The sequence below is a fragment of the Schistocerca piceifrons genome, chromosome X, assembly GCF_021461385.2.
Source record: "Schistocerca piceifrons isolate TAMUIC-IGC-003096 chromosome X, iqSchPice1.1, whole genome shotgun sequence".
In the NCBI taxonomy this organism is placed as follows: Eukaryota; Metazoa; Arthropoda; class Insecta; order Orthoptera; family Acrididae; genus Schistocerca; species Schistocerca piceifrons.
The window spans coordinates 727631879-727646884 of NC_060149.1; the positions used below are offsets into that span (position 1 = coordinate 727631879).

General features: G+C 36.4%; 1 protein-coding gene across 1 annotated transcript in view; it reads left to right on the plus strand.

The window, feature by feature from the left end:
- LOC124723118 overlaps window positions 1-14446 on the plus strand; it is a 117376-nt gene extending 102930 nt beyond the window's left edge. Inside the window, exon 8 of the mRNA XM_047248301.1 lies at window positions 14234-14446. Within this exon, the coding sequence (XP_047104257.1) occupies window positions 14234-14424 (191 nt within the window). The 3' untranslated portion in view covers window positions 14425-14446. The remainder of the gene's footprint in view (window positions 1-14233) is intronic.
- The last annotated feature ends 560 nt before the right edge of the window (window positions 14447-15006 follow it).

Consider the following 15006-nt stretch of genomic DNA (forward strand, 5'->3'; position numbering starts at 1 on the left):
ACAAGTGAGTATTAAGTTGGAAAGGGATGCAGATGGTGCAGCACTCAATTGTGTTAGATGTATTGAGAAGGGATACACTCAAAAATTTGGTATAAGTAACGATGAAACCTTTTTACCAATTGTGAGATGTAGTACTCTTAGAGATGTCATTAGTTTATCTGTAAATCTCGATATTAAGATTTAACATTTGGATATTAAAACTACTTTCCTATATGAGGACTTGGAAGAAACTATTCTCATGAAGCATCCAAATTGTTTTGTATCAGAAGGAAATGGCTATTTATGGTTTAAAACAGTCATCTAGACAGTGGAATGAAAAGGCAAAAATGTGATTTTAGAACTAGGTTATGTTGCAAATACCGATGAGGGTTATGTGTTAATTAAAATGTCAGATAAAAAACTTGCAATTATTTCTTAGTATATAGATGATTTTTATATCTTCTGTAACAACATTGTGATAAAAGACAATTTGCATTTGTGATTATCTCAGCTTTATGAAGTTAAATATCTAGGAGAAGCAAAGTCCTGTCTAGGCACATGTAGAATTAGAAACTGGGGGGAAGACAATTTAAAACTTGTCCAAAAAGGTTATATTGCAAATGTCAGATTCAGATTCTTTACTAATCATTCAGCAGTATTACATGCATTACACATTGTCAGTTCACTTAATCTGATAATTTTATAAAACACATTTTTACATATTTAAGTTGATATTGGGCATTTATAAAAATTCTTCTGATGAATAGAGTGGGTTTCTTAACAAGAAGCTGTGCAACTTTTCCTTAAATACTTTGATTGGCATGCTTGAGGCATGTTTAGACAATTTGTTATATATTTTAATTTCCTTGTACTTATGACTATTGTTAGTTTTTGCTAATCTGTTTTGTGGCAAGAGCAGAAAAGTACAGATTCTTGTATTATACTTATGCCTTTGATTCATTACACCTAAATTTGGTAGTTCAGGAAGTATATAGTTAACATTATCAAGAATATATTGATTAATAATTGTTAATATTCTATATTTAATGAACAATGTGTCCTATTATCTACCTTTGCCATTACTGTGATTGCTTTCTTCTGGATCACCAGGATCTCACTTACCTTTTTTTGCTGTTTCCCCAGAGTATTAACCCATACCTTAAAACAGACTGAAAGAAAGCAAAGTGTGCTATCCTAACATAGTCAAATGTCACATACCACATCAGTCTCTTCAGCAGATATATAACTCTTGACAGCCTAACCACTATGTGTTCAACATGAGAGTTCCATGTTAGTTTATTCAAGTATGATACCAAAAAATTTTGCATTTTGTTTTTCTATTTTTACAGTCTTTGATAGACTGAACCAAGTATTCCAGGTTTTTGCTCATTTAATAGTAGACCATTTGCATTAAATCATGATATTCTATTTCCTTGTGCCAAATTGATACTACTAACAAGGTTATGAAGTACATGGTTCACAGATAGGGAAGTTGTATCATCTGCATACATATTGTATTGTATTGTTTACATCTTTGTTTCCCAGTAAGTTGTTTCCCGGAATAGAATTAGTCCTAATTTACATCCCCATGGCACTCCATGTTGAACCTCAAGAGTGTTTGACAGATGACTTCGTGAACTCACCACTTGCTTCCTTTTCTTAAGGTATGATTTGATGAGTTTCAAACTTTTGTCACATACTCTACAGAAATCAAGTTTAGAGAGCAAAACAGAGTGGTCAACACAGTCAGAGGCCTTGCTCAAATCACATAAGGTTACCTGTATGTGAGCACGGTCCTCAAATACTGTTAAAATGTCTCTCATTAAGTGTTCTCTGGCATGTATAGTTGACTTTTCTTTTCTGCAACCAAACTGTGATGCACTTAACATATCATTTAGTTCTAGGTACTCATACATCTGCTGATACATTATGCATTCAAAGACTTTGGCTAGTACTGGAATTACTGAAATTGACCTTTAGTTTGCTGGATCAGATTTGTTACCCTTTTTAAAGACTGGAGTCACTTTGGATAGTTTGAGAGAATCAGAAAAAACCATTCTATGAGACATACGTTTATAGAATATGTTAATGCTGCTGCAATATAATGTATTATTTCTTTCAGTAGATTGTTTGACATATTAAAAAATAGCTGTACTACATGAATTTTTCATTTCTTTGACAATTTTAAGAACTTCATCTTAGCATACCTCTTTGAAATGTTCCAACGCAGGTCTAGCCTGATTATGATTAAAGTTTGTGCTCATAAGATAATCTATATATGTTACACTGGGCTTGCTGATCAACTTTTTGTTGAACGTTTCTGCTGGTATTGGGAGGGCCTTATAAAAATTCATGATTTCACCTTTAACAGTATTAATTACTGATCAGGCTGTTTTGCACTGGTTTATACTATTTTTTATGAGATTGGTGTTGTATCTTTGTTTAGCCAACTGTAGCTCCTTCTTATACAGTTTCTTAGTGGTTATTTTGAGATCTTTACTTTCGTTAGAATTATTTACTTCGTCAAGGCATTTTTACAGCAGCTGCTTATTTTTTAAATTCTCCAACACTTTGGTGTACCACAATTTACCCTTTTTTCTTTTATCACATTTTTTGGAACAAGATGAGCTTGGAACAAGATGACAGTTGAAACATTTTAATATGTTTTATTGCACCCCCATAGGAACACCAGCAGAAGCTAGATTAAAGTTTTGGGATGTGCATGGTGATAAGTTCAAGTGTTGTATCAAGAACTCATGGGGTGTTTGCTGTGTATCAGTACAAATACAAGACTTGATATATCTTATGCAACTGCTATTTTAATCCACTATAACTGTAAGTTTGCTAGTACATACCAGAATGCAACAAAAAAAGAGTCCTTCATTGTCTCAAGTCTATTATGCATTATGGAATGGTGTTTAACAGAGGGGATTTTAAATATCTGCATGTAACTGCTTTGTTGGCTCAAATTTTGATTTAACTACTGGGTTGTCACAATATCGGAATGGTTTTCTGTTGGGGAAAAAACGTAATTTCCTGGAAAAGTGAGAAACTGAAGAATGTTGCAACCTCAATTACAGAAGCTGAATATGCAGCTGCTAATTCTGCATTCAAGGGTGCAATGTATTCGAGATGGCTGACAGGAGACTTGTTAAATAATAAGTATTATGATCCTGTGATCATTTTCATGACAACCAGAGTTCTATTAAACTATCACAAAATACTGTATTGCATTCTAGTTTGTTTGTGCTAAAGGACATTTCATTAGACAATGTGTGAAAAGAAGTGAGATTATTGTTGAGTGTGTACAGTCAAAGAAAATACCTGCTGATGTATTAACCAAACCGTTTACTGAGGAGTGACACATGTATCTTATTCATAAGTTGACCTCAGTGACAGATTAAGCAGTAATGTTATGTCAGTTATCTGGTTCGTTGTTTTATCTTTGTCATTGCCGTCTACGAGATTGTTCCATATATCTGTGTATTCAGAATAATACATTTATGTGAATACACAAATTAAGGGCAATGTAATTATTATTTATATTTTCCATTATTAACCACACTCTGGGAACAGAAATGGCCATCATGATACAATGAGAGAAATCAGAGTTTGCACATAAAGAGTTAAGTGTTTACTTTTTCCCACACGCTTTGGAGAGTGGAGCAATTGATAAATAGTCTGAAAGTGGTCCGATGTGCTCTTTGCCAAAAATTGGGTACTTTTTCAGCTCTTAATATAGTGAAAATCAGCACCTGTTTCTTTCATGCACTATTTCTTTTGTAAATGGTTTACAGTTTTGTAGTTTATTACAGTTAATGCAGAATATGTTCTAAACAATTTGCAAGTATTTCAAACAATTTAGGATGTATTGATGTTTATAAAGAGTAGTAATAAAAAATTGAAGAAGAAGACTTTTTATAATGCTTCTTCAAATTCAGAGAGCATTTTATCGAATTGGAAATGTGATTTATTCATCTCATGATGTACATTTGTACAGGAGGCATGTCAAAAATTTATAATACAGTTTTTTACACTAATATATAATAGCAATAAAATAAATAATAACACTATAATGACACTTCTTGGAATACGTAACACATTGTATCCAGCTCAAATTTCCAGTTTGTCGTGTATGAATTCATCCAGTGAGTAATAACATTTCAGTGTCAGTGCCTCATATAGCTTTCTTTTAAGTGGACCTATATTCATCTGCATTAACTTGTTCCCTTTTAATTTATTACAGATTTTCATATATATATATAAACAAAGATGATGTGACTTACCAAATGAAAGTGCTGGCAGGTCGACAGACACACAAACAAACACAAACATACACACAAAATTCAAGCTTTCACAACAAACTGTTGCCTCATCAGGAAAGAGGGAAGGAGAGGGAAACACGAAAGGATGTGGGTTTTAAGGGAGAGGGTAAGGAGTCATTCCAATCCCGGGAGCGGAAAGACTTACTAGGGGGGAAAAAAGGACGGGTATACACTCGCAAACACACACATATCCATCCACATATGGTATATGTGTGGATGGATATGTGTGTGTGTGTGCGAGTGTATACCCGTCCTTTTTTCCTTTTTTCCCCCCTAAGGTAAGTCTTTCCGCTCCCGGGATTGGAATGACTCCTTACCCTCTCCCTTAAAACCCACATCCTTTCGTCTTTCCCTCTCCTTCCTTCTTTCCTGATGAGGCAACAGTTTGTTGCGAAAGCTTGAATTTTGTGTGTATGTTTGTGTTTGTTTGTGTGTCTGTCGACCTGCCAGCACTTTCATTTGGTAAGTCATATCATCTTTGTTTTTAGATATATTTTTCCTACCTGGAATGTTTCCCTCTCTCTCTCTCTCTCTCTCTCTCTCTCTCTATATATATATATATATATATATATATATATATATATATATATATATATATATATATATATATATATATATAGGGTGAGTCACCTAACATTACCGCTGGATATATTTCGTAAACCACATCAAATACTGACGAATCGATTCCACAGACCAAACGTGAGGAGAGGGGCTAGTGTAATTGGTTAATACAAAACATAAAAAAATGCACGGAAGTATGTTTTTTAACACAAACATACGTTTTTTTAAATGGAACCTCATTAGTTTTGTTAGCACATCTGAACATATAACCAAATATGTAATCAATGCTGTTTGTTGCATTGTAAAATGTTAATTACATCCGGAGATATTGTAACCTAAAGTTGACGCTTGAGTACCACTCCTCCGCTGTTCGATCATGTGTATCGAAGAGCACTGAATTAAGTAGGAATCCAAAGGGAATGGTGATGGACCTTAGGTACAGAAGAGACTGGAACAGCACATTACGTCCACATGATAACACCTTTTTAGTGGTCTTTTTCACTGACGCACATGTACATTACCGTGAGGGGTGAGGTACATGTACACACGTGGTTTCCGTTTTCAACTACGGAGTGGAATAGAGTGTGTCCCGACATGTCAGGCCAATAGATGTTCAATGTGGTGGCCATCATTTGCTGCACACAATTGCAATCTCTGGCGTAATGAATGTCGTACACGCCACAGTACATCTGGTGTAATGTCGCCGCAGGCTGCCACAATACGTGTTTCATATCCTCTGGGGTTGTAGGCACATCACGGTACACAGTCTCCTTTAACGTACCCCACAGAAAGAAGTCCAGAGGTGTAAGATCAGGAGAACGGGCTGGCCAATTTATGCGTCCTCCACGTCCTATGAAACGCCCGTCGAACATCCTGTCAAGGGTCAGCCTAGTGTTAATTGTGGAATGTGCAGGTGCACCATCATGCTGATACCACATACGTCGACGCATCTGACATGGTGCCACACTGCAGACTGTTAACAAAGGTATGAACACATGGAATAGGTTCCGAGATATGCGAGTGTCTCAAAGACTTCTTAAGTAATAGAACCAAGTATGTTGTCCTCGACAGTGAGTGTTCATAAAAAAAAAGGGTACTGTCAGGAGTGCCCCAGAGAATGTGATAGGACTGTTATAATTTCCTATTTATATGAACAATCTGGCAGGCAGGGTGGGCAGCAATCTGTGGTTGTTTGTTGCTGATGCTGTGGCATACAGGATGATGTCTAAGTGGAATGACCGTAGGAGGATACAAGATGACTTAGACAACATTTCTAGTTGGTGTCAAAATGGCATTTATCTCCAAACATAGAAAAACGTAAGCTAACGCAAATGAGCAGCAAAAGCAAACCCTTAATTTTCAGATACAACATTATTAGTCTCCTGCTTGACACAATCATGCCATATAAATGCCTGGGTGTAGCAATAAAAAGCAGTATGGAATGGAACAAACGTGAGGATTGTGGTAGGAAAGGTGAATGGTTGATGTCAGTTTACTGGGAGAATTTTGGGAAAGCATGGCTCATCTATAAAGCAGGCCACAAATAGGATGCAACTGTGACCTGTTCTTGAGTATTGCCCAAGTTTTTGGGATCCACACCAGGTTGGTTTAAAGGACAACATCAAAGCAGTTCAGAGGTGGGCTGCTATATTTGTTATTGGTAGGTTCAAACAACATTCAAGTGTTATGGAGATGCTTCAGAAACTCAAATGGGAACCCCTGGAGTGAAAGCAACATTGTTTTCAAGGAACACTATTGAGAAAATTTAGAGAACCTGCATTTGAAGCTGACTGAAGAACGATTCTACTGCCACCAACATACATTTTGCATAAGGAACATGAAGAGAAGATACAAGAAATTAGGGCTCACATGGAGCATACAGACAGTCATTTAATTGTGGTACAGGATATCCTCTGCCACTTCTCGTATGCCGGCTTGCGGAGTATGTATGCAGATGTATATATGCTGATGTAGATTATTCCATATTGAATGTAAATATACAAAATATATTAACTTACTGATTTCTCTCTCCCAAAGATTTGCAATGATTCTAACTGCAAATATGGCTAATTTACATTGTTTTAGGAGTTGCAAGATTAATTCTTATGTACACTGATCAATCAACCTTATGACCACTACCCACTGTGATGCTGGATACTGCCTGGTGGCATTTGAGTAGTTGATACAGTAACAAAAGTATTTAAGTGGAGCACACATGGATAGGGGTCACCCTAGTGAAGGTATGTGCTGCAGATGGGAAAATCCATTGAAATAAGTGACTTTGACAAAGGGCAGATTATTATTATGCAGAGCCTGTGAACGAGTATTTTGAAAACAGTGAAGCTGGTTAAAATGCTCATATGCTGCTGTCATGAGAAACAACGGGAAGAGACTGAACTACAGTGAAACCAGCACTAGGCACTAAATGGTTGAACATCCATGACTCTCCACAGAACAGGGGACTCAGAGGCTTCTCTGCTCTATCAAGTAGGATAGATGATGATCTGTAGCATCTCTGCCAAAACAGCACACTGCTGGTGCATGCACAAGTGTTTTGGAGCACACCGTTAACGGTACATGGTTGAACAGGGAGTGCTGCAGCAGACCACCCCTATATGTTCACAAGACGACCCAATGACATCATTAATTATGACTGCAATGGGCACAGGATAGTTGATCAATGGAAAATATCTGCTCTTCGGTTGAATCACATTTTTGCTACATTAGTTTGATGGTCATCTCCACAAAGACGATTGTTGAAGTGAATTGTGGCTCAAAACATGCAGCGCACCATGGGTGCACGCTGGTGGGAACAATATTACTCTATGGGAGACGTTCTCCTGCACTTGCGACTTGCATGAAACCTTGATTACTATCAAAGACATGCCTGCGTGCCTTCATGCTTGTATTTCCCAACAGCAATGTCTTCTTCCAGCAGTATAATTGTCCATATCCTGGAGCCAGAACCATGCTACAGTGGTTTGAGGAGCATTATAGTGAATTCACTTTGGTGTCTTTGTGACAAAATTCATCTGATTTATACCCTACGGAACCAATCTGAGTCACTATTAGGCACCATCACTGTGTACGCAAACCAGCGTCTCGTTATTTTTGTAAATTACATGACCTGTGCATAGATGTCTAAGCCACATACCTCCACAAATCTTCCAAAAAACTGTCGAAGCCCTGACACTCAGAATCAGTGCTGTATTACATTCCACAGAAACTAAAAAATGACCTCAAGTATCAGGTTATTTTAGTTGAAGTCCAGTGCATGAGTAGACTCAGATGTTTATTATTTGTAATCTTCAGAATTTTGTAATTCATTATTTTGAGCTTTAAAAGCTGTCTTTATATGTTTATATGTAATGTCATTCATTATAGGCTGTCCTTCATTTATAAAAAAAATATTTTTTGGAACATAATTTGAAAAAATAATGTTAAATTAGAAAGTTAATTTGATTCCACAGAACTTGTGTTATACAGTTGTATGTCAGTCCAATCTTATTTGTATGTTCATAAATAAATGCATTATTTATTTTATTATTAACATTAAAATTTTTCCAAGTATTAGGTCTACAACTTTGCTTCCCCCGTTTTGCAATAGACGGCAGTAACGGCGAGTGGGGTTCAGGTGGTTGGTAATAGGTGTAATACAATAAGCTTAGGCATCTGTAAACATAATGCCATAAAAATATTAGTCAATTTGTGATTGCATCATAAGGTTGTTCTCGATTAAGTACATCAACTTACGTACCCATTTCTCGCCATTTGCGTGAAGTTTTAATTTCCTGCTTTAACATGAAGAAATCTGCAGCCGTGGCTCTTAAAATTCTGGGTAAGACAAATGGTGAGGGAACTATTGGTGGAAGAACATGCAGAGAATGTTTTCAATGCCTTAAGAATGGTGATTTTGATGCTGAAGACCAGCATGGCAGTGGAAGACAGAACATTTTTGTAGCTACTGAAACAGATGAAGACAGTCTCAGGGTGTCATTATCAAAAGCAATTGATGTGTTTGAGCCCAGCACTGAAACACAAACAGCCGCAATACAGTAATAAACAGGTATAGGTAGTTTTGCATCAGGTCAGTGCTCGACCCCATGTCGCAAAACCCGTCAGAATATACATGGAAAATTTGAAATGAGAAGTCCTATCACTCCTGCCGTATTCCTCATACATTGCTCTCTCTGACTACCACCTTTTTCAATCAGTGGCATACAGTCTGGCTGACCAGTACTTCCGATCATATGAACAAGTGCAAAATTGAATCCATTCATGGATGCCCACAAAAGACACACAGTTCTTCACCACAGGATTCATATGCTATCCAAAAGATGGGAGAATGTAGTGGCCTGCGATGGGCAATACTATGAATCATAATTTTTTTTGTAAGTTTTTCACAATAAAGCCCCAAACTTCGAGAAAAAATGGAAGAAGCAAAGTTGTAGACCTAGTGTATGGTACTTAGTAGATTACTGGAACTTCAGTTTATTAATTATACCTTTCTCTTCCAAAAATCTTTTTTCATATAACAATTTGTTTAACTTCTTTAACTATCTGTTATGTTTTATTTTATTATTTTATTTATCCATCCGTTGACAATAAATATTGTATGGATGTTGTCAAGGGTACATGTAAGCCATTTCAAAGAAATGGGACACAAACAATATATACGTAAAAAAGTACAAAACAAAATAATACAATGAAGTTAATAATAATACAATGAAATTAATATAGCCTATATATATCTCTGCTTGTTATTTTAAATGCACAGTCTGTTTTTCATAAGGCTTTAGATTTGTCCTCCCTAAATGGCAAGTCCTTATATACACAACACTGCTTAAGTATATATTTACATCACACAACAGCTGTCCTTTAAGTATGTAAATGTAATGAATGATTAGGCAATGAATGATTAGGTACAGATAGAGTATTTTCCATTTTGCCTTTATAAATATCATCAGAAAAATTTATTGACCTACATAGTCATTTACAGACTAAAAACATTACCGAGCGAGGTGGTGCAGTGGTTAGCACACTGGACTCGCATTCGGAAGGACGACGGTTCAATCCCGCGTCCGGCCGTCCTGATTTAGGTTTTCCGTGATTTCCCTAAATCTCTCCAGGCAAATGTTGGGATGGTTCCTTTGAAAGGGCACGGCCGACTTCCTTCCCTAATCCGATGAGACCGATGACCTCGCTGTTTGGTCTCTTCCCCCAAACAACCAACCAACCAACCAACCAACCAACTAAAAACATTGTTCCACTAGAAATTTTTTAAATTCTGTTTTAAATTTGTTATCATCTTCTAACTGCCTGATGTTGACTGGCAGTGTGTTGTACAGTTTTGCGCCGATATAGCTCACATGCCTTTGCGTATTCGTTCTTTTTGTTCGCTGAGTATGGAGTGCTGTGCTATTACGGGTATTGTAGTTATGAAAGTCGGCATTTGTCTGAAAATCTGCAATGTGGGTCCTGACATACAATACACATTTGTATATGTATAATGATGGTATAGTAAGTATTCTAAGCTTTTTGAATATGGGTTTGCAGTGTGTCTGTGGATGACTGTGAGTTATTATTCGGATGGCCCTCTTCTGCAACAAAAAAATTTGTTTTGAGGCGCCCTGTTGTGGAACGCCAAAATATTATTCCGTATGTGGCAAGAGATTGAAAATAGCCAAAATATGCCATTCTGGCACCCTCTGAGGTACAAACATTTGCAATAATTCTGGGGGCAAAACAGGCTGAATTAAGTTTCTGTGCAAGTTTTATTACGTGGTCATTAAAATTTAAGTTTTCATCCACATGAATCCCCAACAATTTTGTGGATGTCACTCTGTCTAAGGCTTTGTCACCCCACACCAGATCGAGATTTACATTTTGACATCTTTTCCCAAGCTGCATATAATTTCTTTTATTTATATTCAATGTCAACCTGTTTGCATTGAACCAAGAGTTGATGTAGTTTAGTACTTTATCAGCAGTTGTTGGTAGCAATTGCTTTGGTGCACTTATTATCACACTAGTATCATCTGCAAATATTATTGCTTTGGCTGCATCATCTGAGGTGTGAAAATCATTTATATAGACAAGAAACAATATGGGCCCTAGGATGCTGCCTTGTGGTACTCCTATTTCTACATTTTTTGCCTCTGATACTGTGTTCTGTTTTTTAGGTATGATTCAAACCATTTTTTTCCTATCCCATGTATACCCAACGCTTCCAATTTTTCTAAGAGAATGTCCTGGTTCACAGTGTCAAAAGCTTTGGAGAGGTCTAAATTTAGTCCTACTACGCTATAATCTTTTTCTAGATTTTTGATTATTTGTTCAGTGTAGCACATTACTGCTGTTTTGGTATTTTTACGTGCTTGGAAGCCATGCTGATTTCTGGTTAGTAAATTATGGTCATTTAGATATTTGTTGATTCGATGCTTCATCAGTTTTTCTAATATTTTAGAAAATACTGAGAGGAGAAATATTGGGGATAGTTTTTTACCTTATACTTGTCGCCATTTTTAAATAATGGCTTCACTTTTGAAATTTTCAGCCTTTCTGGGAAAGCTCCTTCACTGAATGATAAATTGGCTATGTTTGCAAAGGGCTTTGCAATTTGTGGTGCTGTCCTTGTTATGATTGACACAGGCGCCTCATCTATGCCAGCCGACATTTTGGGTTTCAAGCTTTGTATCACTTTCAACACTTCATACCCTCATCCTACAAGCTGTTTTTGGATATTCAACTTTTTCTTCATTTGTAAAATTTAAGCTTAATGAAGTTGTTGCAATCTATGAAATAATTGTTAATATAATTTGGCAAATCTTGTTTATTAATATTGACGTTTTTAAAATTTTTGAGGCTTTGTACCCCTCTCTCATTTGTTGATTGTCACTGATTTCACAGTAAAATCTTTGAATAAGCTTCGAGAGGAGTAAGATTTACAATATACTTGTTTACTTATCTTCTTTTCTCGTAGTTGGTGTCAGTTCTTCACACCCAGGGGTCGACTCTTGAAACTGAAATTTTTTATATCACAGGCTTTCATGGTTCCAATTGATGTAATAACTTCTGAAGAATTGCGTCAATAGTTAATTTTATTCTCTCATATTTTTCTATATCACACTGTCTTTAGAATTTCCACTTCAAAACTGAAAACTACGAGGGCCGTTCAGAAAGTAACCTCCAGTTGATTTAAAAAAATACACCAAGTTAAATAAAAATATTTTAATATATACATCTTACAACTACATCTTTGCACTATTTTTCTACATAGTCTCCATAGCGATTGAGGCACTTATCGTATCTCTTCACAAGCTTTGAAATTCCTTCTGCATAAAAATCACCCACTTGTGCCTGGAGCCAGCCTGTGACCGCATCTTTGAGCTCTTCGTCATCATCAAACCGCTGTGACCCGAGCCATTTCTTCAAATGCATGAAGAGGTGATAATCACTTGGCGCCAGGTCTGGGCTGTAAGGTGGATGGTTGATAACGTCCCACTTGAAGGACTTAAGAAGGGCCGTTGTTCTGCGAGCAGAGTGAGGACGGGCGTTATCGTGCAAAAAAACGATACCGGAAGTCAGCATACCACGGCGTTTGTTCTGTATAGCCCGTCGTAACTTTTTTATTGTTTCACAGTACACGTCTTGATTAATGGTCGTACCACGTTCCATGAATTCAACCAACAACACCCCTTTGGCATCCCAAAACACCGTTGCCATCAGTTTTCTGGCAAAAAAATCTTGCGAGGCTTTTCTTGGTTTGGTAGGCGAATTTGAATGTGCCCACATCTTTGATTGTTCTTTTGTCTCAGGGTTCACGTACTTAATCCAGGTTTCGTCACCGGTCACGATTCTGTTTAACAATGGTTCTCCTTCGTCCTCATAATGTGACAGAAAGTCTAATGCAGAGGCCATTCTTTGAGTTTTGTGGTGGTCGGTAAGAATTTTGGGCACCCATCGTGCACAGAACTTACAGTAACCCAATCTTGCTGTCACTATCTCGTACAAGAGAGTCTTAGAAATCTGTGGAAAACCAGTAGACAACTCCGACATTGAGAAACGTCGATTTTCACGAACTTTTGCATCAACTGTCTGAACGAGTTCGTCAGTCACCAATGATGGTCTACCACTCCTCTCTTCATCATGAACGTTTTCTCGTCCACTTTTAAATAAACGTACCCATTCACGGACAACTCCTTCACTCATAACTCTTGGACCGTACACGGCACAAAGCTCACGATGAATAGCTGCTGCAGAATATCCTTTGGCTGTAAAAAACCTTATGACAGCACGCACTTCACATTTGGCGGGGTTTTCTATTGCAGCCCACATTTCAAACTGCCACAAAAACTAAACTAGCGCAGGTACGACGTTCACTCGACCACGGCTTGATGCCGACTGACCTGTTGAGTGCGTGAACGCACAGATGGCGTCGCTACTCCCCCCACAACCCGCACTGTGACCAATCGGAGGTTACTTTCTGAACCGCCCTTGTACATTGTTATTGCCAGAAATATAAAAACACATCTGATCACATCAGAGGCATGCCCACTACTAATCCGTTCTGCGGCACTAACAATATCCCAAGGAGATTACAAATTTTTTTGACAAATGAATCTCCACCAATTTATATCATTATTTTATAAATGAATCCAGAAGTAAACATAATAAATAACATAATAAATAAAAGGCAAAAGGTCCCGAGTTCGAGTCTCGGTCGGGCACACAGTTTTAATCTGCCAGGAAGTTTCATACCAGCGCACACTCTGCTGCAGAGTGAAAATCTCATTCTATAATAAATATTGTCAGATTACACAATTAATAATAGATATTTTAAGTGTGCCACATATTTCATAAATTCCAATATTAAAAAAATAGTAATTTTAACTGTACATACAGAGCTAGTACATATCAACTGCAATAACAAAACCAAAGTAATTTCTTTTTATGGATTATAGCCTGAAATATACCACATCATGTACAAAATCATATGAAATTCCTTTAGTTAAAAAGCTGAGATAATATTAACCTCTTTAAAAGGTAGAAAATATTTTTGGTATCACCTACATCTGATGAGGAAAAGTAATGCTAGGAGAAAATATAAAATTTATACAAGATTTCTTATTTCCATACATAAGTTTACAACTTCCTCTATATGAATTTAATATTATTGCCCCTCCACTTTAGTACCTGTTGCTAAGTATGGAAAATCACTAATATGTGATGTCAATAATGTGTGCATAATGTTTATTGCTCTTTTCCTATCCTTTTCAAGTGAGAACTTTGCAAGCCATCTTCAAATTGAGATATTTATTATACATTGTATTGGTACATAAATAAATGCTGTGTTATCTCATTAACAGGATGTGCCCGTGACACAAAATACTATGCAGCTGCTGGATTTACTCCTGTGATAACTTGTTCAGGAAATGGGAACTATCCCACTTTATGGCAGACAGAGGATGTACAGTACTGTCTTGATAGTGATGGTTTTGCCATTTCACCAACATTTGATTTAAATACAAAACTTGATTGTACTGCATACACAGTCTGAATCAGTTTCATAAGACAAAATTGTTACATGTATATATAATTTTATACAAAATGATCACAAAATATTACTGCAGGGTTTAATTCCGATAATAAATATCAAATTTATACAAGATTTCTTATTTCCATACATAAGTTCACAAGAGTTGAATAATTTTTAATTCTATGAAGCCAACATTTAAACCAAACAATTTTGGGACTCTATAGTTTTAATTTCTATTAATTCTGAATTTGTATGTCTACCTTGGGAATCAATGAACATATTTGTTATTTCAATTTCATGAGTTTCTACCTGTCAAACAATTGTGACATTGCAATCCTGTTCTTTGACTTTACTTATTTATTTTGTTGTATATTATAAGTGATACATAACATATTTATTATTTGTATAAAGTTGATTATGAAAAGAATAGTTAGACAATTTGTGCAGTTTATTTTCTTATAATAGTTGTTTCAGAACCTTAACTGTGGATAAAATGCAATTATGTGATGAGAAAATGCTATGGTATTATTAAATCATAACCACCATCAAGTCCAAATCCTAAAGCATGGTTGTCAGTCAAGTACAATACATTTTTATGAATAT